General features: G+C 44.8%; 1 protein-coding gene across 3 annotated transcripts in view; it reads left to right on the top strand.

Annotated features, from left to right (window-relative positions):
* The window catches only part of LOC146192361 (uncharacterized), a 55,874-nt gene extending 34,372 nt beyond the window's left edge, over positions 1-21,502 (top strand). For all 3 annotated transcript variants that reach the window (XM_084602468.1, XM_084602469.1, XM_084602470.1), the window contains exon 5: positions 7,313-21,502. In XM_084602468.1, coding sequence (XP_084458594.1) covers positions 7,313-8,839 — 1,527 coding nt within the window. In that variant the 3' untranslated portion in view covers positions 8,840-21,502. The remainder of the gene's footprint in view (positions 1-7,312) is intronic.
* The last annotated feature ends 4,899 nt before the right edge of the window (positions 21,503-26,401 follow it).

Below are 26,401 nucleotides of genomic sequence, written 5' to 3'. Positions count from 1 at the left end.
GTATCTGCCTGTTGAGTACACTTCGAACAAAAAGTCGTGGATGTCACTAGCAATCCTCATGGACTGGTTGCGCACTCTAGACAGAAAGTTCGCGGCACAGAATAGGAATATTCTTTTGTTCGTAGACAACTGTTCTGCACATTGTGATATCAACAGACTGAAGGCAATCCACCTGGCATTTTTGCTGGAAAATGGTACTGCTGTACTGCAGCTTATGGACCTCGGGATTATTAAAATTCTCAAGACACTGCACAGGCACCGCCTCCTAGAGCGGATTCTTGTGTGTATGGAAAGCGGCAAGCCGTACGATGTCAACCTGCTCGGAGCTTGCCACATGCTGGCAACAGCGTAGAACGCCGTTAAGGTAGACACCATCGCAAACTGTTTCTATAAGTGTGGCTTCAGTAAAACCACAGAAGCCTGCAGCACGGCAGACTTTGATGTTCAAGTGGTTCAAGGTGATGACTCCATCGTGCTGGACACTGCCTACTCTGTTCTATCGGAGGGTGTTGACTTTGAGAGCTTTGTGGACGTAGACAACGGAGCCTTTAAGTGACGCCAAGGTTATAGAGGCTGCGTGCAGTCAGCAGCACGACTCACGCGCAGCGAGCACGCCTGACAGCGACGACAAGTCCGACAAAGAGAACGATCCATTGCCACCCCCGAGCGCATGTGATTCTGCATCAGCACTCAATCTGGCTACACGCTATTTCTCTACCGATTAGAATTCGGATGCTGCGCAGGAGATGTTGGGCAAGTTGCAGACAGTACTTCTCGAGTCGCAGCAAACAAAGCGCAAAAAATGCAAATAACGAATTATTTTTCATTTTAATATGCTTTGATCGACAGTCTATTGTTAATAAACATGTTTTTGAAGCATAAAGAGTGTCATACTTCATCATTAAGCTTGAAGCTCACGCTGGTACATTTCTTATTAGTTCCAGGCACGTAAATTTATTGACTATATTTCCTTCGGTGTTGAGACTCGCATATTTTAATACCCGCAATCATCCACCGCAAAGTGTAGTAGTGCTCATTTCGCGATAATGATCCCAGATATTAGCTATTTTGGCTTCGGTCCGAATAGCCAGATGCTGCCTGCTCGTTAATTAAAACTCCGCTTAAGCTTAATTCGAACAATTTTCTAATTCCCCTCAAGTTCGAATTAACAAGCTTTTACTGTATTATAAATATCAATATCGGAAGGGGTCATGACATGGTCATCTGATGTATTGCAGTCATCTATTCCAGTTGGCCATCACTGGTATAGTGATGATGTCCGTGTGGCAGGCTTGCAAATTCCAGGACAGTACTACTAGCCGAAGTGTGCTAGTGTTGGTTTTGTTCTTCGGTCACAGTGTATGATGGCGCAAAGAAATACGAATAGCAGGTGAGGGTTCAAACTGCCTCACTGCATAGTCCTTGTTTGCTCTTTCATGCCTAGAAAGTGACTTGCACTGCCTTGACATTAATTCAATGTTTTAAAAGCTGAGCTGACATTGTAGCGTAACATGAGAGCCTGTTCTCTTGACTACTGAAGAGCAGTGTTTTTCTCGGAGGACATAGGTAATGTCAATTTTTATTCAATGACACAACATTTGGGATGATTCATTCGTGTGTGGCAGTGTCGGGGCAAGTTGAACAATTATTTCAACATCTCTAGGGCCACCAAGCCTGCATGCTATGCAGCAGGCACGCAGACAGAATAAAAGAAGTAATGTGTTTACTTTTCTGAGAAGAGATGCATTCATCGACAACTCGGGGGATTTGTCGATGCTGACTGATGTAAAATAAATTTGTGTTACGAGTTCTTCTCAGTGCTAAGATTAAAGATGCTAAACAGCACAGGTGCCTGTGCTTCAGTTTTCTCACAAAATACTTTTAAAGATAGCACCTCGGGACTAGCGTGGCCGAACAGGAAATTTTTAAGGCTAACGCTGTACTTGACGGCATTGTAGGTTTGTAGGAACGTTGAGCAGATGACGACAAAGCAGCGGCCCTACTGGGTGCAGCATGTTTGGTGTACAAGAATGCTGTTCTGCTCTTGAAGAGCTGTTTCATATGGAGAGGGAGTGCCTGTTTTTTAAGAATGCCATAAAAAGAAGTATTGCATTAATATACTAGTTGGTGATAGTGTAAAAGTTTGTTTAGATTATGTGGCTTTGCCGTTGAGTCGGTTTAGTGTAAGTTTTTTTCGAGATCTACTCTTTTATTGTACTTTTCTGCATGTTGCAGAGGAGAGCAAAGTATCAGTGACGTTAGAGGTGATGCGTGCTCTGACGTTAGAGGGATTTGACGTTGCACAGCTGTCTACAGAAACAGCTATCCCGCAGTGATACGTAAAGTTTCATCACCAATAAGAACGATAAAGAGGCTGCACTTGAAGGCTGAAGCATCATCTGCTGACGTAGACTTTGCATGAAAAACCTACCTTCTGCTTGCATTCATGTCACGCGACTTCAGTTAACTGCAGTAGCTTAGATTCACACCCAGTGGTATTTTCACCGAAGAACACATTGTGTCATCCAGTACTCATGTTTGTCCTTAAATTACCAGTTACCTGTCAGAGACAAGTACAAAAATACAGTTGAACCTTGCTGCAACGAAACTGAGGGGTTGTACGAGGAATTTCTTTGAGGCGAAATCGGCCCGGACACACTGTCAAATTGAACTACACGGTCGAAAAACATGATTTGTGCACAAAAAAATGGTCAGCCGCTTCTGCCTTTTTTTCTTTTTTTTGCATGGCTGCTTTTGTGCAGTTTTCATACCCAGTGAGCACTTGCTTCGTGAGGTCGTCGTCATCATGGGCACCAATAACACTGCAGATCACATCGAACGTGCCCATCACAATAAGTGCGGATGGTGGCACTGTAAGACATGTGTTTCGAGCTCTCATTGGAAGGAAATATGAGTCTACACTTGCGCCTTTATATAAGGCAGCCAGCCCAGGCGTCACCACCACCGAGCAATGGGCCTTCATGTGTGTGTATGAATTTGCGGGTCAGTAGCAGCACATGTCAGTTTCACCGAAAATGTTTGTGAGGCTGAGCAATGCGGACATGCGGAAATGTGCAGATAAGCGGTGGTATGCTTATTCTAATACAGTCGAAACCCGCAATAACGAAATCGCCGGGGACAGCAAAAAAATTCGCTTTCACGAGAATTTCGTTGCCGCGAAAATGAGACAGAAAAGATAGAAAACAGCCCGCAAAAAGAAAATTTATTGCCAAAAGTCAGTCAGCTTAGTTTGCCGAGCCTTGCCTTGCAGCAACTTCATGGTTCTATTCTCACACTGCAAGAAGTGATCCATTGCCACGTCGTCGTCATGTGCGCCTAAGAACGACCGGATCGTGTCAAAGGCGTCCAACATATTCCTCGGGTTCGGGTTTACCGTCTCTCCATGTTGTGGACCTTGGTCCTCGGTGTCGTCAGTTTCGCACACGCTGCTGATGATAGCCTCATCGGTCATTTCTTCATTCTGAATTGGTCATGCCCGAGCATGTAGGCAAAGTCCAGAGCCTTCTGTTGCAGCAGTTTGCCAGACAGAGGCACTTTGTTTGCGCGCTGTTCACAGAACCAGGCAAACACCACCTTGTCAACGTCCGGGAACACCGCAGCCGTCACTGTTTTATGCTGTGCTCGAGCACCATTCTCAAGCGCACCGAGAATGGCTGCCTTGCTTTTCAAAATTGTCGACAGTGAGCTGCACGCAATCCCGTACTCGTCGGCGATATCCATTTTTTTCCTGCCTTTTTCTGCTTGAGCAATGATGGCAGCCTTCTCTTGCAGAGACAAAAATCTTTGTTTTTTGGCTGGCGGAGACATCTCAAACGCAAACATGCGGACTGCTGCTCATACACACCGCCACCACACACAACGAACACATGTGCACCGCTGCCTTCCCTGAACATAGCCTCCGAGATAAACAACCACGCGGAACCGATCACAGAGGACACGCGCTGCGCCGGTATGGTGGCTAGCACCGGCTCAAGGTGGCTAAAGATTTAAAGTTGTTCCGGCTGCAAGGTTGCCAGGCGCCAATGCTCTCGCTGTAGCCACGCAAGCGCGCTATTGCAGTTTGCTCAATTTGAGTGCTTTTTTGACGCTGTTATTCATAATATGGGAGACAGTATGCGGACCGACGCTGCAGCAAATTTCGTTATCGTGGGATTGCGGTACAAAAATGTTTCGTTACCGAGAGATACGAAATACATTGGCCCCTATGGGCATTTGCCGGGATCTCGGAAATATTTCATTGCGGCAAGAATTTCATATTCTCGAGATTTCGCTATCGCGGGTTTCGACTGTAGTATTCATTACATTTTTAAAACCAGCTTCACTTAGCAAAAGTTTTGTTGAAGCAAAAACGTAACCTCAAAAATACTTTGTTGCGGCTAGAAATTTGTTTTATTACTTTTTATGCTGATCCGATCGGGCATAACCGATCGTCACTTAGGGTAACAAACTGGATTCCAAGAGAAAGAAAGCATAGCAGGGGGCGGCAGAAAGTTAGGTGGGGGGATGAGATTAAGAAGTTCGCAGGGATCAGGTGGATGCAGCTAGCACAGGACCGGGTTAATTGGACGAATATGAAAGAGGTCTTCGCCCTGCAGTGGGCATAGTCCGGCTGATGATGATGATGAGGAATTGGAAAGTAGAACCCTGCTATAGTAAACACTGATATAGTAAAGTGAATCTGAAGCCTCAGTTCATCTTCCATAGACGACTGTACATTTTCCTCCCTTTATAGTAAAGACATTTTTGATAAAAATCAGTAATAGTAAAGTGCGTGTGGCTGTGAAGGCGCCTCCCCCTTATCGCGAACCAATTTTATTTTTAAGAAAAAAGCAAAATCGAGTGTTCTTTTAAATGGCTTTACCACTAGCCATGATAGCAGTCAGGAGAAGCCAACTTTACGTAAGCCTTGCAGCCATGAGGGAAAACATGCAGCGCTTATGAAAAAAGAAAAGTACAGCTGTCTACAAGCATGGAAAGAAGGCGGCAGAATGTTAAGGAGGGTAAAAATGCAGCAAGAAATAGGGAAGGCAAGAAACGACCAAACGTTCACAGCACTGTGCAGCACGAGGCAGCAGTGGCAGGAACTGCAGGCGTGGCATGTTGCACTTGACTGCCGCGCGCATTTCTCGTCTATTGCTTTTTTACAAACGGCAGATGATGATGCCGCGTTCATGCAACGCTTTTGTTTTCACTTGAAATCAAACTCAGTTGTATTCGTAGCCACGTTGCCCTCACGCTTGAGAAGTACTTCCACAAGATGTAAAAAAAAACAAATCTTAAATCTTATAACTGAAAAAATGGGATGAAGAGACGATAAAAAAGATGGAAGGTATTTGAGAGAGGTTTTTTTTCATTAAGTAGTAAGTCGTGTTCAGTTAGTAGCCATTTAGTTGCCGAACGGCAACTTCAGGGCCATTTTATCACCAACCACTGATACAGTAAAGACCTTTATACAGTCGAACCTGGATATATCGAACTTGAAGGGGAATGCTAAATAGTTTGATATATTGATAATTTGATATACCGAAATCGGCTTGTGATGGCACTTACGATACGAAAAAACGATGCCATATTTGTCGCGTAATCAACCCACTCGCATAATGAACCCACCCTCAACTTTTGCACCTGAGAATTTGGAAAAAAAAAAAGCTTTAAGGCCAGCTCGCTCACATGTAAGCGATTGAGTGATCTCAGCAACAAAGTGAAAACTATCCAACTTGTTGGAACTGTGTCCCTCTCGCCGCCTAAGTCACCGCGGCAGCTAGGTTTCTTTGTCGCCGCGGCAGAGATCGCGAGCGTTTTCGCTTGCATGTCGACGGCGCGCACCACTCCGTTTCGGTTGTCTCATCCTCAGCTCATTTCTTGGCAGCGTGCCAAGATGCTTCGCAGCGATAACGTCATGTCACCGTGCATTTATCTTTTGATAACTCCTGGGTGGCCGGGAGCGAACTTGGCAGAGTGCCCGTGATGGCTTGATTGCACAAGCCTGGTTCGATTTATCACGCCGCGCTTGGCGGTGGTTTACTGCCACAAAATCATTGCAAAGCAAGATAGCTGCAAATGCTGTTTGGAGCGAAAAATGCTAAAAGCCCGTGCATGATCGCAGCTCACCCCGTGCTTTCATTGATTCATACATGCAAGGATAAACGACTCCCGCAAAAAAAAAAAAAAAAAAAGAAAAAAGAAGCAGCTTTTTAACGTTCGCAGCCGCCATATATTATGCTACGCCGCGCGTACAGCACAACAATAAGAATGGATGACTCCCGAAAAAAAAAGAGAGAGAGAGAGATTTACTGATTTTTAACGTCCAAAAGCGCCATAGGCACGTCAGCCACAGCGCGCAGAGGGTTCGCAACACACGATGGAGAAAGCGTCCGACGTTGGCGGATGGCGGTTGAGCAGCATTGTCTGGAGTGGACACACTTAAATTTATAGAAGGTTATTTTTTCAGAAAAAAGCTTAGGTGCCTTAATGTTATTTTCTTTCAACTAGCTGATATTTCTTACACAGTTCAGCCTTGCTTTTTACATGATCTCTTGAAATGTTCTAAGAAGGCTGACAGCCCCCTGCTTACAGTGGTAGTGATATTGACTGTGCTGCTACCTGCAAAAAGCTGTTGCAGATATATGCAATAAGTGTCACCAGTCTTGTATTATTGGTAGTGTTTTGAAAACTACCACAGGCCTCTTATTTTCATAAAAAAAAACAAGCTATACATTTCAGTTAATGCAATTTCACCGAGCAGTTCATTGCCGATGTAGTGTCAGTGTTTTCAGACGGCGACTGCCTTGGAAACCAACATTGCCAAGTTGAAAAAGTTTTGAATTTTTTGCCGGTTTTCTTGGCAATGAGTTGATTCTCACAGCAAAGAAAATGTGTGATCAGTAGAAGGCAGTAGTACCCTAAACACTACTGTTATAGGGCCAACATTCAGCTACTGCACAGTGACATTATTTCAACTTGAAAATAAGCTATCATGAGGATAAAGCATGCAGGTGACCCTCGGCGCTTGATGGCCCAGCAATGCAGCAAATAATTTTCTGCTCCTTATTTTCACAAGACTGCTATCCAGAAAATGCTGCCATTTGAAATACAAAAAGTATGGGAACTGGATGGCATCAGATAATTATGCATTTTTGTGACAGTTCTTTGCATGTTGGTAATATTAGCTGCCCCTGACAGAGAAGGCTCATTTCAGGGCTTGCACTCAGTGTAGCAAAGCGATATTGAAGTACGGTAGCGCTGCGGGAGGGGCTCAGCATGCCTGGGGCCTGGCCGGCCCTGTGTGCAGGCAGCGGAGGAGGAGGACCACTCGGTGCTGCAGCGTCCCATCACGCTGGGCGTGCAGGGCGTGCGCCAGATCGTGCAGTGCATGGCCAACGGCAGCCGCGAGGTGAAGGATGTGCTGCTCAACGAGTGCAGCGTGCTGTTTGAGTGCAAGGTGTGCCGTAGCCTGTTCCGCAGCCTCGCCAACCTGCTGGCCCACAAGCGCGTCTACTGCACCCAGCACCTGTGCGAGGCCATGCCGCTGTGCGCCCTCTCCACGCCTGCGGGTGAGCAGCAGCTGCAGCAGGAGCAGCTGCAGATGCAGCCACAGGTGCAGCCGCAGGTGCAACCGCGGGCATTGCCGCAAGTACAACCGCAGCAGGTGCAGCTCACCCCCATTGCGACCACTGCGAACGCTGTGCGCCAGGACCGTTGCGAGCCCGACAAGGGCACTGCCACGGTGGAGGCGGGACGTGGGGAATCGCAGCCACCACCGCCAGGCCGGGGCCCCTCGTCGAGCCAGGCGTCCTCGTCGCGCACCAGCTACCTGTCATCGCGCAGCGACTGCGACTTGTCGCGGCTGGCATGCCTGAGCTGCGACACGACATACACGTCGGTGAAGACTTTGTACCTGCACATGGTGTCGCTGCACTCAACTACGCGCCGCTACTACCCTTGCCCACTATGCCGTGCCAGCTTTGTGCAGATGTGGGGCGTCACGCGGCACCTGGTCAGCGTGCATGGCCAGACCAAGGAACAGATTGTCAAGCTGCGCGACAGCATCCGCGGGGGTGTACAGCTGCGCAAGAGCCGCCTCCAGCACATGGTCGACTGCCTGATGCGCAACAATGGGGCAGCCGCCTGCGGACGCTGTGGCCGGCCCTCGTGTGCCTGCCGCCTGTCGGACAGGCAGCCGGCTAAGAAGGCAGCCCGCAAGGGTGTGCCACGCAGAAGGGCCCCTGTTGCTGCACCAAGCAGGACTGCCAACTGTGTCGCTCCCACTGAAAACAGTGCCCTTGCTGACAGTGCTGCTGCAGCTATGCCGCCGCCAGACAGGACTCCTCAGCAGCGTGCTGGTAGTGTGACCCCCAGTGGTAGCAGTGGTGGTAGCAGTAGCAGCAGTGGTAGTGGTGGTAGTGGGAGCAGCGGCGGCAGCAGCGGCACCGCCAACAAGCGCGTCTCACCGGCTATGGAGCGCAAGATCCTGGCCATTATTGATTATGATCGGCTGACGTGCCTGCGCTGTGAGCGGCTTTTCTCAAGCTTCTCGAGCCTGAGGCGCCACGCGGCTGTGCACCTGGGCTACAGCCGATATCAGTGTACACGTTGCAGTTACCAGTCGTACAATCGCGCGGACTGCCGCAGCCATGTGCAGCGCGTGCATGCAGACGCAGCCCACGACGCTGAGCGCATGATCGTGCACGTGCCAGGAGAGGAGGAGGGTGGTCACCCAATGGCCACTCGCTTCCCACGCCTCGACTCGCTCTCTACGCTGGTCACCCGCTCAGGTGCCTATCCCAAAAGGCCGCCGCCGCTAGGGCCCCAAAAGTAGTGGGCCCCCCACGGTGGCACTGACACTGCGCTCACTCCGGTTGTCGATTGGCGGATATGCTCGCCACAACTTTCCTAAGTTCGGCAGCAGTACCACGGGTCGTCAGGCTTGGGAAGGAAAACGGGGGAGAGGGAAATTATTCTTTTTTCTGTTTCAGGCAGAAGTGCGAGCGATAACGCAGGCTGGGATATTCTCGTTATTTATGGGTCACATGCTGTGTCCACCACCCTTCCTGTGCAGGTTAGTAGGACTGTTAGATATCGCAGTTGACACTGAAAGATAACGGGCCATTGAATGCCTAAGCTTCCGGTGAAAGGGCATTCATGGCCTGAACTGAGCATCCCGGTGAACTGCCCGGTGTGTAATTACAGATGGAATATAAATGCAACATTACATAGTTTTTAAGTTAAGGGATAAGTTTTAATCCTCTGATGGTTAGCCATCTAGTTTATTATGTTCGCAATTGAGATACGCAAAGCATTTGAACTGACCCGCGAAGCTTCTTCAACGAAAATAAGCGGAGTAAGTATGAAAAAAATTTAGCATAGGTATAATGGGCCTGTGTGTGCCGGTGCAAACAAAAAGTGGCTCAGTTAGTCTACTTTGCAAATATAAAAAGATTGTGCCTTTGTCAAAAATATAGAGCCTTAAGGCCGTGTAATGTTTCTAAGCCATGTAGTGTGGCTTGGTCTCGTAGCATCCATTAAAGTATCTACTTTCAAAGGAGCAAGGGCTAGAGCCCATCTCACCTCGAGAGACTTTAACACTGTCATTGCGTGATGAGCCATCCATCATGACCTAGAAATAAACCCCTTGTGCTGTTTACTCCTAGTAGTGAGTACCTGGTACTGACATAGCTCACGCAGCCTCAGAGAGGTTTTTGCAGCTGTGAAATGGTGTCTGAAGTTGGAAAAAGACAAAGCGATCGGTGACCATGTGTTGCTTCAGGAAAGCCGATGACTAAGCAGAATGTGTTACCAAGATTATGGTTGAAATGAGGTGTCATCTTCAGGGGTGGAAGTGCTGCTCCAATTGCTCCATTCTGCTCCAAACTGCTTTGCCTGCTCCATCCTGCTCCAAAATGCAATATTGCTCCAAAACTGCTCCAAACTGGCTGTTTTGATGTTCTGCCTTCAAATTTAGCAGAACATGGGGACAATGTCATTGCATCAGTGGCAAAGATATAACATATCTTGCACTGGGCTTAATACAAATTAAATTTTTGTAAGGGAAGGAAACACGGAGCATAATAAATATTTGTTCGCAAGTAAATTTAGTATGCGCTACTGATGATTGGCGATAATTGCGAAAAAAAAAAATGCACTGTGCATGGGACATAGCACCTCCTCTCAGCCTTTTGAATCGCCAGTAGGAGAGAATCGAGATCGGCAAGTGAAGCCGGTAGTGCAAACTACGACTGCAAAAACTGCACGAGTTATTCTTATTGTTCTGCTGCGATAACAAGCAGGTACTTCACCGTCTAGCCTCATTGTCAGTGACAAGCTTGCCAGGCCTACGCAGACAAAACCATACTTGAAGTGCTATGGGTTGGTACGCCAAAGCTGTCGATCACTAGGAAGCTTCTCAAGAGTGTTGGAAAGCCATACAGGACATATCGCAAAAATGTTAAAAATGAGCACCAGCATTGCTGAAGCAAAGACTGATGAACTATTGGTAGAAGCCAATTAAGTAAAAAGCTGCAGGATAGAAAGGCTACCTTTCAATGCCATTTGTCTAAATCCCAAAGTTGTTCCAAAATGCTCGAGCCTGCTTCAACGCCTTAGACCTCAGCCATATTTACAAATGGACAAGATGATCGAGGTTGTGCTGCAGTTATTTGCGACCCCACGGTAGGCAAAAAGCAAGGGAGCGGCACCAGCGGCAAGCTTGTCAAGGCCCATTATTGTGGTCTGAAGGCACTGTTTTGGCAGACGAAATAACCATGTGCTCAAGAATTTATCAGCCCAGGCATAGGATCAGAAAGGCTTATGTAACACCTCACATCTGGGAGCTTTGAGATGTATTCTAAGTGAATAAAATAAAATTAATATTCACAAGATAGGGAGTGGAAATGTCATGCCCATTCATTTGAATTCCAAGTTAGTATCGCTGCTAGAGCGCATCGAGGTGGTTGACTCGACATTTGAATCTATCAAGTCAGAATAGGTAAATGCATTAGGTCAGACTAGATGTTCAATTATGAAGCGCACCATCAAGCATTACGTTTGCTGCTAGTCTGTTACAAGTTCTGCTAAGGCCGGCCTCTGTTATATAATATATCTTTACATGGGCTTTGGCCATTTGTCTTGTGAAGGCATTGAACTTGCATGAAAAGGATTAAGATTATAATTTTTTATTTCAGAAGAAGAAAACTGCAATTATCAAAAACATTTGCCCTTAGGAACGCGCTCCAAAATATAATTCAAATGGTCCAAAACTCTCGTTTCGTTGCTGCAAAGTTGCTCCAAAATGGCTTTACTACTGCTCCCAAAGCGGCTCCAAAATGCTCGAGCAGCCCTGCATCTTGTATTGATAGAGTCAGGCATGATATTAATAATCTGTCTAAAAACAAAGGTTCATCATAAAAAGATGCATCAGGTTAGACAGGGTGACGTGTTACTGTGAAGTCTTGCTATAATGTAGAGGAACCTGTACTTGCTTAAGTTAACTGATGCTGTGGTACTATTATAATGGTGTACATTTGATTAATTTAATTTGTATGCCAGAAAACAGCTGAGCGCACAAGCTTATCTACATATCCAGGCTGGCGGAACAAGGCATTGTCACTATGGAGGCAGAATCTGGAGGGAGTGTCTGGAGGGAATTGTCAGAATTTTTATGCACCGGAAAAAATCGGTGAAATGTCAGGGAAACCATCAAGCATTTCGCCAAGTCAGAAAATCCACGATATATTCTGCAGTGCAATTTCATTTTAAGCTGGCACACAGCTGTCACAATAGAAGATTCAATACGCATGTGAAGTGGGTACTCAACGGAAGCACGGCGTGAAAGTAGTACGCGACAAAAAGCAGGAGGAAGCGATCGGCGAGCTGTGCTGCGAAGTGTGTGCGCGCAGCCATATTGGATTGGATTGGCTCGGCTGTTTGTGGGGTAGGCAGCTCGCATGCTCTGAGGCTGGCATCAGTGCACTTTTAATTTTCAGTGAACTTTTGGTGTTCTTAACGGCCATTAACGCTAATGACAGCCGGTTGTAAATTGTAGAATATGGTTAATAAGTAACTTTTTGTTGTGAATTATTTGCTTATTATTATTAGCAGCTAGATTTTTTAGCCTCTTCACTCGTCAGGGAATTTGAACTGAAATAATCAGGGAAAACCTGAAAAAGTCAGGGACTTTGAAAATAATGGTTTGCTAGACACCCTGGTTTTGATGCAAGGTTGCAGCATTTGGTAAGGGCTTATTCGATTTACATGGGGGCTTTGGTTGATCTTTTCTGTTTTCTTTAGAGCCGTTCATGAAATCCATGCTTAAGACAGCCAAATTATCTCAACTTTTGACTTTTACTTTTAGGAAAGAAATGAGTCATGAAGGACGTCACACTACCTTTTTCTCTTGCGTTCAAGCTTCCTGAAGCACTGTCGTTCGATTCCTCGTTCCCGCCCAAGTAATTACTTGTCTCGATGACGCATTTGCGGCTCTATTCGAGGAGGATGTCCGTAGGCACTGCTCGTTGTACAATCGGCAAGAGAAGCATTGTTTAGGAGTCCAGTGTCTCCAAACCTTTGATGTGTGCTGCCAGGGTATTGTAGAGGTGGAAATCTACATACATCATTCGAAGAGCGAACTGGCTGGACACCAATCAGCTTCATTGTGCGCTCTTTGATTGGTCGAGCTGTTTGTTTCCAAAGCATTTCTTGAGGAGCTTTATGGCGTTTGTAGCATCATGCCATCAATGGAAGTCCGGTGAGTGCAGCGGCAGCATCACTAGTGACAGATGCCTTCAGGTAGTGAAACTTGTCAACAGATAGTTCTTCGTTTTTATCGACGACTTCGAACATCTCCCAGAAGGGCTGCTAGTCGTTTTGCCGTCCGGTGAATTTCATGAGCTCCAGCTTTGGCAGCATGGTCCTAACCTTTGAGGTCGTCGTGTGAACATCATTGTCCTCTCACTGAGTCGATGGGTTTCCAGTCGTGTTGGTGATACACTGTTGCAGCTTTGCCAAGACGGTTATGATTCGATTGTTGTATTCGAAAGCTTGTTTGTACTCTGTCTTGGCCTTTTCATCATCCAGTGACTCCTCGAGCTGACTTCCAGCGTTTAGCTAGGTATGGAGAGACGTAGTCGAGCATGCAGGACATTATCATTGCTCCGTGTTAGCTTGTCGAGTCGCTCAAGGCATTCCATTATAAGTTCGGTAACTTGAGTGTGAAGTACCTTTCGTTTTTTGCAGAGGTGCTTCATCGTTGAACAACCTTCATTGTAGATCACCAAAATTACTTCAGATAGCCAGGAGATAAGGTGTATAAAGTAATTTCTAACAGAATCAGGACAGTCTTACACTTCAGTCAAGCAAAAGATCAAGCAGGTTTTTGGAAAGGATATTTCACTATCTGTTTTATCCATACCATCAACCAGGTGACAGAAAAATGCTCGGAATATAACCAGTCCTTATGCATACCATTTATTGATTACGAAAAATCATTTAACTCATTAGGAACCTCAGCAGTCATGCAGGCGTTGCGAAATCAGGGAGTTGATGAGCTGTATGTGAAAGTACTCGAAGATATCTATAGTGGCTGCACAGCAACCATAGTTCTGCATAAGGGAAGTGATAACATTTCCATAAAGAAAGATGTTAGGCAAGGAGACACGATCTCCCCAGTACTATTCACAGCTTGCTTAGAGAAATTATTCAGAGACTTGGAATGGGAACAGTTAGGGATAAGGGTTGATGGAGAATTCCTCAGTAAACTGCAATTCAGTTGCCTTATTAAGTTACTCAGGGGATGAACTGCAAAGAGGTATCCATGGCCTAGACAGGAATAGTAGAAAGGTAGGCTTGAAAATCAATACACAGAAGACAAAGGTAATGTTCAACAGCCTTTGGAAGAAACAGCAGCTCACAACAGGTAACAAAGCACTGGAATTGGTAGACGAATATATCTACTTAGGACGGGTAGTAACCACAGATCCACACCATGAAAGGGAAATAACTAGGAGAATAAGATTGGGATGGAGCATATTTGGCAAGTACTCGCAGATTATGACTAGAAGCTTACCGGTATCACTAAAGAGGAAGGTATACAACAGTTGCATCTTACCTGTACTTTACCTGTGGGGCTGAAACGTGGAGGCTAACCAAGAGGGTTCTAGAGGACAACGCAAAGGGCTATGGAACGAACAATGGTAGGGGTAACATTAAGAGATAAGTGTACAGAGTGGGTCAGAGAAATAACTCAAGTTACTGACATTCTAGTGGAAATCAAGAAGAAGAAATGGGAATGGGCAGGACATGTAGTGCAAAGAGAGGATAACCGATGGTCGCTTAGGGTAACAAACTGGATTCCAAGGGAAGGAAAGCGTAGCAGGAGGCGGCAGAAAGTTAGGTGGGCGGATGAGGTTAAGAAGTTTGCAGGTGTCAAGTGGATGCAGCTAGAACAGAACCGGGTTAATTGGAGACATATGGGAGAGGCCTTTGCCCTGCAGTGGGTATAGTCGGGCTGATGGTGACCTGGGGGGCTGAAACATGGAGGCTAATGAAAAAGGTTCCACTTAAGTTGAGAACAACATAGAGAGCTATGGAACGGAAAACGGTAGCTGTAACGTTGAAATAGGAAGCTTGCAGAGTGTTTCAAGAAAATAACTTGAGGTAATGACATTCTAGTGGAAATCAAGAAGAAATGGGCATGGGCAGGGCATGTAGTGCGAAAAGAAAGTAACCGATGGTCGCTTAGGGAAACAAATTGCAGAGGTGGAAGTGCTGCTCCAATTGCTCCATGCTGCTCCAAAGTACTTTCCCTGCTCCAAAATGCAATATTGCCCCAAAACTGCTCCAAACTCGCTATTTTGCTGTTCTGCCATCAAATTTAGCTGAATGCGGGAACAGTGCCATTGTACCAGTGACAAAGATATAAACAAATCTTGTGCTGGGCTTAATACAAATAAAACTTTTGCGAGGAAAGGAAGCATGGAGCTTAAAAAATATTTTTTCGCAAGTAAATTTAGTATGAGCCACCGGCAATTAACGATAATTGTGAAAAAAAAAATGCACTGTGTATGTGACGTAACACCCCCTCTCAGCCTTTTAAATCGCTGGTGGAGAGAACAGCAAGCGAGGCAGGTAGCGCAAACTACCGTGAGCGGTTAGGAAAAAAACTTGTCCCGACAGCAAAAAATTGCATGAGTTATTCTTGTGGTTCTGCTGTGAAAACAAGCAGTTACTTCACCATCAAGCCTGTTTGTCAGTGACATGCCTGCCAGGCCTACAGCAGACAAAACCATACTTGAAGTGTTATGGGTTGGTATGCCAAAGCTGTGAATCACTAGGCAGCTTCTCAAGATTGTTGGCAAGGCATACAGAATTTATTGCTAAAATTTTAAAAATGAGCCCCAGCATTGCTCAAGGAAAGAATGATTAACTATTGGCAGAAGGCAGTGAAGTAAAAAAGCTGTAGATTGGAAAGGCTACTCCTCAAAGCTAATCTCTCTATATCTCAAAGCTGCTCCAAAATGCCCGAGCCCGCTTTCACTCCTGTAGACCTCCACCATATTTACAAATGGACAAGACGATCGAGGTCGTGTTGCAGTTATTTGCGATCCCACGGTAGGCTAAAAGCAAGGGAGTGCCACTGGCGTCAACCTTGGCGAGGCGCATTATTGTGGTCTGAAGGCACCTGTTTTGTTGACGAAATATCCATGTGCTAAGGAATTTATCAGCCGAGGCATGCGATCAAAAGAGATCATGTAATACCCCATATCTAGGGGCATTGAGGTGTATTATAAATAAGGAAAATAAAGTAGATGTGCACAAGATAGGGAGCAGAAATGTCATGCCAATTAATCTCAACTCCAAATTAGTAGCGTTGCTAGAGCACATCGAATTGGTAGGCTCGACATTTTAATCTATCAAGTCAAAATAGGTAAACGCATTTGTTGAGACTAGATGTTCAGTTCTAAAGTGCACCAGCAAGCGTTACGTTTGCTGCTAGTCTTTGATAAGTTTTCGCTAAGGTTGGCCTGTGTTATATTTTATATCTTTACATGTTTTGGCTGTTTTCTTGTCAGAGGTGAGTGGGAGGTTGGAAAGGCACTGAACTGGCGTAAAAAGGAATCAGATTGGAGATTTTATATTTCAGAAAAAGAAAATTACAATTATCAAAGGTGTTTGACCTTAGAAACATGCTCCAAAACACAATTCAAATGCTCCAAAACTTTCGTTCGTTGCTCCAGAGCTGCTCTCAAATGGCTCTACTACAGTTCCCAAAGCAGCTCCAAAATGCTCGAGCCTGCTTCCACCTCTGAAATTGATTGCTAGGGAAGGAAAGTGCAGCAGGGAGTGGCAGAAAGGTGCACAGATGAGGTTAAGAAGTTCGCAGGGGTCAAGTGGATACAGCTAGTAGCACAGGACCAGGTTAGTTGGAGGAATATGGGAGAGGCCTTTGCCCTGCAGTGCGCATTATGAGGTGGGTATGATATGATGGGCCAAGAGATGAGGCAACTTCATGTGGCAGCATTGTGAGACTTCTGGTCCGTTGCGATGAAAGATCACAATGGGGAAATAACTATGATTCGTTGTTCTGAATTTCTTCTCTTCGCTTTCTTTCTACCCGGGTTTCGGCACTATTATGTCTTGCCTTTTCGTGAATACATTCTTGTTGAGGAAGACAAGTAACCCTGTGAACAAAACAGTTTAATTTACTGGTGAGAAAAGGACAGCTTACAAACGCATTCACCTCACGCACTGTTCGTTTAGCAACTCATTGACTTGCGTCCCACGGGTACTTTCTTTGTTGTCCCCGCTCGACTCCCTTCTCGTCATTCGAGATTCCAACATTAAGCGAAGTTTTTCAGGAACCTTGAGTGGCTGTTGTGGCCCTGGGGGTCAAGTGGCATCCTGTTCGAAGAGGCCAGAAGGTCATAAATTAGATCAACTGAGTATCGGAAAGAGCGGGGCCAGTGGTCCAAGCATTGCCTGCGCGGACAACAGCTCTTTCGCGAACTACATTCGTAATAACTAACATGTGCTACAGTTTCCGGAATCTTCCAACATGGCAGAAACGCTCACTATCAACGCAATGAGCAACAGATTTTGCATAAGGTCTATACACATCTAATTATGTACCATTAATTATAACTGTAGGGGTCCGCTGGGAAGTTAGACAGGTACTGCACCTTTCCCCAAGAACTAAACCGATTAAACACATTTAACACTGCCAAACTCTGTGCCAATCTCTCTGTGCTAAACTACGCTAGAAAGTGGTTTCGCACTTCTTAATCAATTTATGCGAAGTTACACCTGCCAATTTTAAGCAATAACTTCCTCTGAAATGTTGGTGTTGTCATGACCTGGCATTAAGCCAACAGTCACCGAACGTCTCAAAAACATGGACGCTGTCATGTCAACTCGGGCGATGCCCAAGTGTCTCCCAAGATTTTAAGGGTTCTTGAAGAGGGTAACCTGCAGATCTTGGATGACATTGCCTTGCTGAGTAAATGGGGATTAATTGACAGTGAAAATTAGTGAGCTAGGCAAGTGCAGTAGAATGTTCAACTACCTCAGAAGGGAGCAACAGTTTACAATAGGTCACAGGGCACTGGAAGTGGTAGAAACATCCGTCTGCTTTGTACAGGTAGCGATTTTAGGTCCGGACCATAAAACTGAAATAACTTGAATAATACTATTGGAATGGAGTGCAGTTGCAAAGTACTGTGATATTTTGAAGGGCATATTTCCAATATCCCTCGAGAGTGAAGCATGTAACTTACTGGTACTCATCTATGAGGCTGAGATTATGAGACTGAGATATAGAGGCTAACAGAAGCATTGGTTGGTTTATGGTGTCTAATGTCTCAAAGTGGCTAACGCTATGAAAGACACTGTAGTGGAGGGTATCGGAAATTTCAGCCACCTGGGATTACGTGCACTGATATCACACAGCACACTGGCACCTTGCTTTTCACCTCTGTCAAAAAGTGACCACGGTGGCTGGGATTTGATCCTGCATCCTATGGGCATAGTAGTCGAGCGTCCCAACCATTGTACTGTTGCGGCGGGGTTGCTAACGAAAAGGGTTCAGTTGATAACAATGGAAAGGGTTGTAGATCTAAAATTAATAACTTTGACATTAAGTGATGTCAACCCTTGAAAGTAGGTTCGAGCACTAGCACAAATTATTGACATTCCAGTCTAAATAAATAAAAAGAAACTGCATGGGAATAAATTGGTTTAAAGGAAAGGCGGAAAATCTGTCACACTTCTCTTCCTGAATAAAATGTTTACTACTGCTACTATTTTATGGACATCTGCACTGCATCTTAATGGGAGGGCGGAAGGTGCAAACGAAAGAAAAGGGGAAATGTGCTGCAGTGGAGGGATACAAAATGATTTTGATTTCCTGGGGATCTTTAACAGGCACTGAACTCGCACAGCATACGGACGCATTTGAGTTTTGCTCCCATCAAAATGCGGCCCCGGAGGTCGAATTCAAACCTGGGAACTCTGGTTCAGTAGCCAAGCGCCTTAACCTCTGAGCCACCATGGCAGGTCTGGGCATGGAAATGGCATGTAAATGCATACGATTACATGCAGTTTGACTTTCTCGTGTCCAGTCTGCCGTTCAGTTTCTTGGTGTCCGCTCTCCTCACAGTTGGCCATTTCTGGCGTTTCATTTGGTTTGGATTATGGTTTATGGGGTTGAATATTCCAAAGCAGCTTGGGCTATAAGAGAGGTCGTATAGCTCCAGATAATTTCTACCCCCTAAGGTAGGTTCGTTCACATACTTTGATTTTCACCATCACAATGTGGCTGCAGGGCCAGGATTTCATTATGCATCTTTGGATTCGGTAGTCGAGCACCCTAACCACTAAGCCACTGCTGTTGGGGTGGAGGATTCACAGTGCTGCAAACAGCTTGTGGATGGATCTGCCACCCATCCTTGGCACTGATCAGTTGAGTACATGCCGAAATGTCTAGTGCGAATTTGTGTCCATAAAGTGGTTGCTAGCGTAACACTTTGTATCAGCCCTATGTTGCGATTGGGCTGCCTTCAGTTCCTTGCTCAGTGCTTCAGTAGATAATGATCTCTTCGTCTTTTTCCCGAAACAAACCTTTTTCTTGTTATCTCAGAGGTTAGATTGTGGCCCCCCCCTTAAGTTGGAACGATCTGCAATTCCCGATTTTTGACACTTTGATGCATCATGAGAGATCCAGTGGTTTGTCGGTTTGTTTATCATCATCTGATGCCCCGCATTTCTGCAAAGCAAACATGCATTTCTGGCGCGAGGATGGCGAAGGAGGTTGTGCATCACTGGCGTCTCACTAATGAGTGTCAGGGCATCGGATTGCATGTTGCATCGTCATCAACAGGTGTCAGCTATGTGCACCTTTATTTTGTCTGTTTTGCACGTGCGGTCAATGTCTGACAGTGGCGTTGAGTGTGCTTATCCCGTGCTGAAGAGAGTGCCTCCTAGCTCTGGCATCGAATTTGATTTGTGCCCCTGCTGGAAAGGTTGCATTGCTGTTGTTGACGTTATTTATAAATTGAAAGTGCGCAATAAAAAAAAAAAAGTGTGAGTAGGATTTTCAGTTCGGGCACAACTGCTGTCTGGAGTAGGAAGCATTCTCTTCAAGCCACAGTCCCACGTACGCCTGACAAACTGTCTTGTTTTGCTGCGATTGTCGGCGGATCAACCGGAGTGCGTGCGACCGACGAAAGGTGACCAGAGGCATAGTGCACGACTTGCCAATGACGCGTTGCACTTGGCACGGCCATGGACTATGTGCGCGTAGCTTCATAATTTAAGCCCCATGCTTTGGAGCTACTCAATAAAAGGCGAGTCGTTGCCACACAAAACATGCAGACTCCTGCCTAAAGACATCTCATTTTTGGTTGCATCTTTTATTGTTTCTAATGATGCATACATTGCTATAGAGGGATCACCATGTGCTATTTGCCTATGATTGCAAAGTAATCAGTAATCCAATTTTTTTGTCTTGTTTCGATTTCAATGACTGAGCAGTAGCTATACTCAGTAAAACTTGTGTGGTGGCTAGTTGCACGAATCGGTCAATTGCTGGTACTATTGGCCATCGCATACACAAGATAGTACCCTGAAGGACATCCACACTGGGTCAAGGAGATGCAGCTGCTTTTTCAGGACATGAAGGTAGGCATGTTTTTTTCAGGTAAATTTTTGTCTTCATTCTCTTTTTTCTTTATGATCTTGTTTTCTTTTTTATTTTCCTTTGATATTTTGTCTTAAACTTTTCTTATAGGTCCCTCTTTTCTCTTTAGTCATGGAATGTTTTTCTTCCTTCATTTTAGAAATAAACCGCCAGTTCGTAGTATGTGCCTCGCTAGTAGGGATGTTTTTCTGTGTTCTCTTGTGGGGCAGTGCAGCGCCAGCAGTTAACAGTTGCAATAGCTATGACTTGAAAGTGCAGTGGGTTCCAGAAAAACGTGCCCAGAGAAAATGTCTCCGTAATTGATGTCACCGAGAAAAACATCTCTGATAACTATATACGACGTAAGAAAAAATGTCCACAAATGGATGCAATCAACTTTCACCTTGCCTGGTTATCGTCTTGCCAGGAGTGAATACTGTTCAGTCACTGACTTTTACCTGACATGTTTTGGGGTTTTTGCTTCCACCTTATTTGTATTTTTCGCCCACCATTCCTTGTGCTGCAATTTGTTTTGTGCTATAAGGCATGGGCTGAATTTCCCCATAGTGAGCCGCAATAATGTGGCTGAGGTTTAATCCTGCTAAACCTAGTTAGGTGCAGCAAAAGCATCGTTTTTCTTGGTTTTGCTGTGGTTAGGCATAGGTTTAGAGATGTGCAGCCATGGTTTTGCAGCCAAGGACACCTTCCACGACAAGGAGCATGTGATACTGTATCTGCCATCAAAGGTCGAGTGGCAGTACACCACAGGGGGTACCATGGTTAAGCTGCATAGCCACATTGTGATCTCTGGCTCATTGAAGGTCAGGCAGCCTGTCAGGTTGATTTTGGCTGATTAATGAACCTTTGGCTTCAAAAAATGGTGATGCAAGAAATTAGAGTTCAAAAACATGCATTTGGATTGTTCTGCACTTAAAGGACATCACTGGTCAATAGGATCAGTTGGGTAATTTTTCTTGTTTGGTCGTCTGTGCTCCATGGTTGTCTGGTAAGCCAGCAATGGCAGTGTCAACAGCCACCTTGCCTTCTTTTTTATTTGTGAGAGAAAGAGTGCGCTTACTACCGATTGTAATTGACAGGAGCAGTAATTCAATCTGGTCATGGCCAAAGACCGGTCAAGGCTAGACCTGCATCCCTCCGTCACAACCAGAAGGGCAGCAAGAATTAACACCATCACCACTGAAAGGGTTGGCCTTTGACACCGATGATCTGCGTGGATGTCGCAGTGAGGCCTTCTGTTGCAGGCTGTTCACCAAGACCATGCGACTCTACCTTTCTCCATGTGTCGTATTAACCAGGGTGTCCTGATAAGCAATATTTCCTAGCTGGTGAACTAAGGACCACGAACTGGATAATATGAGCTGTATTGCATGTTATGATGAGTTCTGTCACCATGCTTTCTTGCCAAGCCTTCTGCAGTGCCTGTAAGCATGTCGGGCACCCAGAGGACCCACATTTCTAGCAATGGTTAATCCCAGTGAGGCCTTCTGTTGTGAGCTATTCTCCAAGACCATGCGACTCTACCTTTCTTCATGTGTCATATTACCTGGGTGTTCTAGCTGGTGAACTGAGGATCACGCACCAGATAATGCGAGCTGTATTGCATGTTATGATGAGTTCTGTCACCGTGGTTTCTTGCCAAGCCCATGCTCTATGGTTGTGGTTCCCTCTTTTCTTAGTCACAAATCTCAAAATAAAAATCTAGTAAAGTACAATTTTTGGCAAAGGGAGTTAAGGAAAAATTTACTCTTAGGGACAGTTCCTTCCCAGTCAAAAAGTAAATGGGGCCATTTGGAAATTTCCCAATTGAAATGGTCAAAAACCAGTTGTTTTTGCCACCCATTGGACTCATTCATTTGTAAGAGTTCCTTCCCAGTCAAAAAACCAATGGGGCCAATTGGAAATTTCCCAATTGAAATGGTCAAAAACCAGTTGTTTTTGCCACCCATTGGGCTCAATCATTTGGTATGAATTGGTGCTTCCAGTTGGAAATCATTGGTTACCAATTAAGATCAAATGGTTCACCAATTGAACTCGAATAACATAATTGAGCCTAAATGGTTTGAACTCTCATAGATGCAAAAAAAAAAATTCAATTTCGACTTTTTCGGAGGAGATGCAGGAATGCCAATTTTTATACAATTTGGATTGAAATTACAAGTCTACAGAATTCATTAGAGGCAGGCATGCATCACACACATGGAACTAACACAGATTTAATGTATACCCACAGGAGACTTTGTAGTGACTTATATACTCCATTCATTGGACAGTACTGCTGGGACCAGTGACATTTCTTCCCATTATTAAGAGATATCTTTAGTTATGCCTGCACTGGCGGTGGATATGATAAAATCAGTTAGGAAGATTAAATTGCAAATACTTTCTATAAGAACTTAAATTTTTCACTGTTTTTGTATATATGTGCATATCAGTCGAGGATATTGCACTTGAACTTTCCCAATTGGGAATGTTCCCTTTGGACTATTAGAACTAGTGGGAATTCCAGTTGGAACCCATTAGTTTCATGTTTAATTGGAAGTGAAGGAACTAATTTGGTTTCCCAGTTGGTTTCGTGACTTCCAATTGCATTGATGTAAAGAAACCAAATGGTGGCCCCATTGGGAATGAAGAAACCAAGCGGGCTTCTGAATTGGGAGAGAAGAAACCAGTTGGGTTGGACAGAGCACATTGGACAGACCATTTGGGATCAGTAGAAGCAAATAAATCTGACTGGTCATCCCAATTAGGCCAATTAATTTTTTGGCTTGGTTGGTAATGTTTTTTCCTAGGAGGCTTGTCGAGCGGCATTTTCTTCTAATGATGCTTTTTTCCAGATTGTTTCTTTCGGGGGCCCTACATTCTGGGGGGGGGGGGGGTGCATTTTTACATACACCCAAGCGAGGGATGATAAAGTGGCGACATAATCGCTCCATCGTTTTGATTCTTTAATAACGCTAAAGCCAGCCTGCCTCAAGAACGGGGATCATACAATGAGTGAACAAGCAGCGATTATGTTGCAGTTTCTTTTAATCCCTCAGATGACCTCCACTTTGAAGGCACAGCCATATCACTTGCCTGTTTAAATCAAAACAGGTGTGCGAACATCAAGTGCTGATCCATGTACAGTAAAGTCTTTATATCATTAACAAGAAGAAAAATGCGACCAAACTTTGGTGTCTACTTAAATTGTGTACCTGCGGCCTGGCATCTGGGACCACTTACGCTTATGATTAAAAATTGCTGCCTTTACTAAAAAGATGGTGCCTTTACTTGTGCACAAAGATGGTGATAGTCATCAACGTTACCAGTAAGTAAATCCAGCATTTCATCTTACCGAGGCGTTGTGCGCGCTTCTTTCTGTGTCCTAGCTGATCTTTCATCCTCGTACATTAGGATTCTAATCCCATCACGCATGAAGTTTGGAACATTCTGGACCTCTGCGGTCTCCTACTTGAGGCTTTTGAAATATGAAACTATTGTAACTTGAGGGTGACAACAGCACGTAACAGATGAACCAAATATATCGCACTGCAGCAAATTCATTATTGGGCTGACTAGCACCTACAAAAAAAATCGAACCCGATGACAGCGACAGGTACAAGCATGTTCGCACTTAAAGCTGCCAAACAACTTTCGAAATTATGCGTAGGAACTCACTGCTGCAACCTCAAGCAGTTGTTTGATGCCTCAACCTTTCGGGATAAACTTGCATATTTAATCACAAATGAAGTGATCAAGACGCGTGTATGCCGATGGTTTTTAGGAAGAACATTACCTGCAATTACCCCCTTCCTAGATAAGCATCAGCTCGATGCTCAAACTGCACTGAAATAGCCAAAATAAACTTAAGATGCAAAAACTATCAGGCGTTATTAACCATATTAGGAAACCAGGATGGGTACACTAGCGTCTATTATTTCAGGCTATTGAATTTCAGCGCACAACATGCCATTTCTAGACATTCATAGCGTCGCTATTTTTTGCCTTCATCGGCTACCACTTTGCAGTTTTTCTGCAAATTAAAGGGACTAGGAAAAGCTATTTACAAACACTAGAAAATGTGCACGAGGAAAGTATTTCATCAATCCTCCACAACACAATAAAAAAGAAATTAAAGTAGTTTCATCAGCACCAAACATATGGGTAATGCTCCTCGCTGTCTCTCCTCCCTCCCACTAGATGCACGAAATAAAATATTTCAGGGTACTTTTCATCTTACTTGCAGCAAGGCAAAAGGATTTTGGCTGCCCTGTGAAACACTCCGGATTCTTTGATTCTTCCAGAAAGTGTCACTCCCCCTCTCTCTACTCTCTAGAGGGAGGGGATGGGAGGGAAAGAGGAGGAGGTGAATTGAGAGACCCTCTTCCTCATTGTGAGAGAAAGTTCTCCCTCTCTAGGGAGCAAGTAGAAAGGGTCTCTCATCACAGTCATCTATCACAAACCCCACCAATATCCTTCAGAATCTCGCGGACGCACCTCGCACAGTTTCTGCTTGCACTTTCTGTGGTATGATGGAACCCTGTCCCGCTCGCGACACTTGGGAGAGCGTCCAATGAGGGCATACTCAGAACCTTGGTTACCTCATCGGCATGGGAGCATGTGTGGAGGTGTTGTGCTAATCGATTGTGAGCAGTCCCCAGGCAAACGTCTAAAAAAAATGTAAATTATAGTTTCTACACAGAGCTTTTCAATTTGACTTTATTACAAAGACCACCTCCATTGATTCCTTGCATTGGAATATTACCGCAAGTATGGGCTGAAACAGCGGTGCCAAGGTTTCACTGTTTCACTGCGTCGACAGTGGCGAATTCTGCGTTGTTTTTTTGTAAGTTGTGGCATCTGGCATCGGTGGGCTGCCGATTTCTGATGAGTCAAGCAAGCCGCCGGGATTTTTCTGTGCGCTTTAGGTAGCGGCGAAGTCAAACTTGTTTTCATCAATGACGTCTGGCAGCATGGCATCGAGCCTTGTCGTGGCCTCCTACCCATGTGCAGATAGAGAGTATCACCTGCAGCTGATGGTCTGCTAAAAGAGACGACCACAAAAGAATGAAGTTCTAGTTCTGAGCTCTGTCAACGTGCTACATGGCAATAATGTATGCATGGACTTGTTCAAACATTCTGTGAGGCTGTTCTTCTCTGGCGACTTGTCTGATTGATTAATGCAGAATGGCTCCCATGTAGCACAGAAAAATTAATACAACGTTACCACCTTTGTTTCAGTCCAGTGCTATTGTGATGTTCCTAATGTCCTTTGGTAGCGTACGTTCAAGCCCTGTTATATAAACATTAGTTCAATGTTTCCATAAACATTCATATAATATAAACAAAATATGTATGGAACGTAATGTAACATTCTTGAGCATGACAAAATCAGCCCTGCACCAAACCACTCTTGATGGTAGTACACAATTAACTTGAACGCTTTGCAGAACAGCAGAGCACAACTACACTCGCCTGTGGACAAAGCAGTCTCCCATGAGTGATAGTGGGGATAATAAGCAAAGCTTCCAAAAAGCAATTACAGTGCTGTGTGTGCAATCTATGGCATGCATCATCTCAAAAGTTTAGTAGCAAAAAAGTTATTTTAAAATCTTTTAATAGACAGTTCATAAGTGCTGGGGCTCAGTGCTTGAAATATATTTACAATGTTTTTCACAGTCATGATGAACATTGTATTTTAATGTGTAGAAGATTATGCTAAAACATTTCTTTGTACCTAACATAATGTTTAAAAACAAAATTTAGTACTTCAGTCAACATTAGTGTAATGCTTGTTTTGAATGTTCTAGTAATGTTATTTTACATCACAAAACGTTACGTAACATGCAGGTAACTTGGGTAACAATTTTATAACATTCTAATGTTCGGTGGTACCTGGGCTTAATCAGCTCAGCTGTGAACGCAGTTCCTCTCTGCTTGGTATGCATGCCAGTGCAGGCATGAGGGCTTAACATGATAGCATTAGAGCGTGCCGGTTCTGACAGCTGCGCCAATTGTACAGTTTTAATACAAATACAGTTTCCCACGTCAGCTTTGTCAAATGCATTAAAATGATCAAAGCTGCTCTCAGCCCTTGTGCAGTACCAGCTTACAGACACTGGGTGCTGCCTCAAAGTTAAAACACTTTTTCTACTTCTCACTTCCAACTGAAACAAACGGCATTGGCCTGGTGTTAGTCCGGCTTCGACAGACACC

This window comes from Amblyomma maculatum, chromosome 4 (genome assembly GCF_055883805.1).
Source record: "Amblyomma maculatum isolate TAMU_Amacu chromosome 4, ASM5588380v1, whole genome shotgun sequence".
In the NCBI taxonomy this organism is placed as follows: Eukaryota; Metazoa; Arthropoda; class Arachnida; order Ixodida; family Ixodidae; genus Amblyomma; species Amblyomma maculatum.
This window is presented reverse-complemented; position numbering and strand designations above follow the sequence as displayed.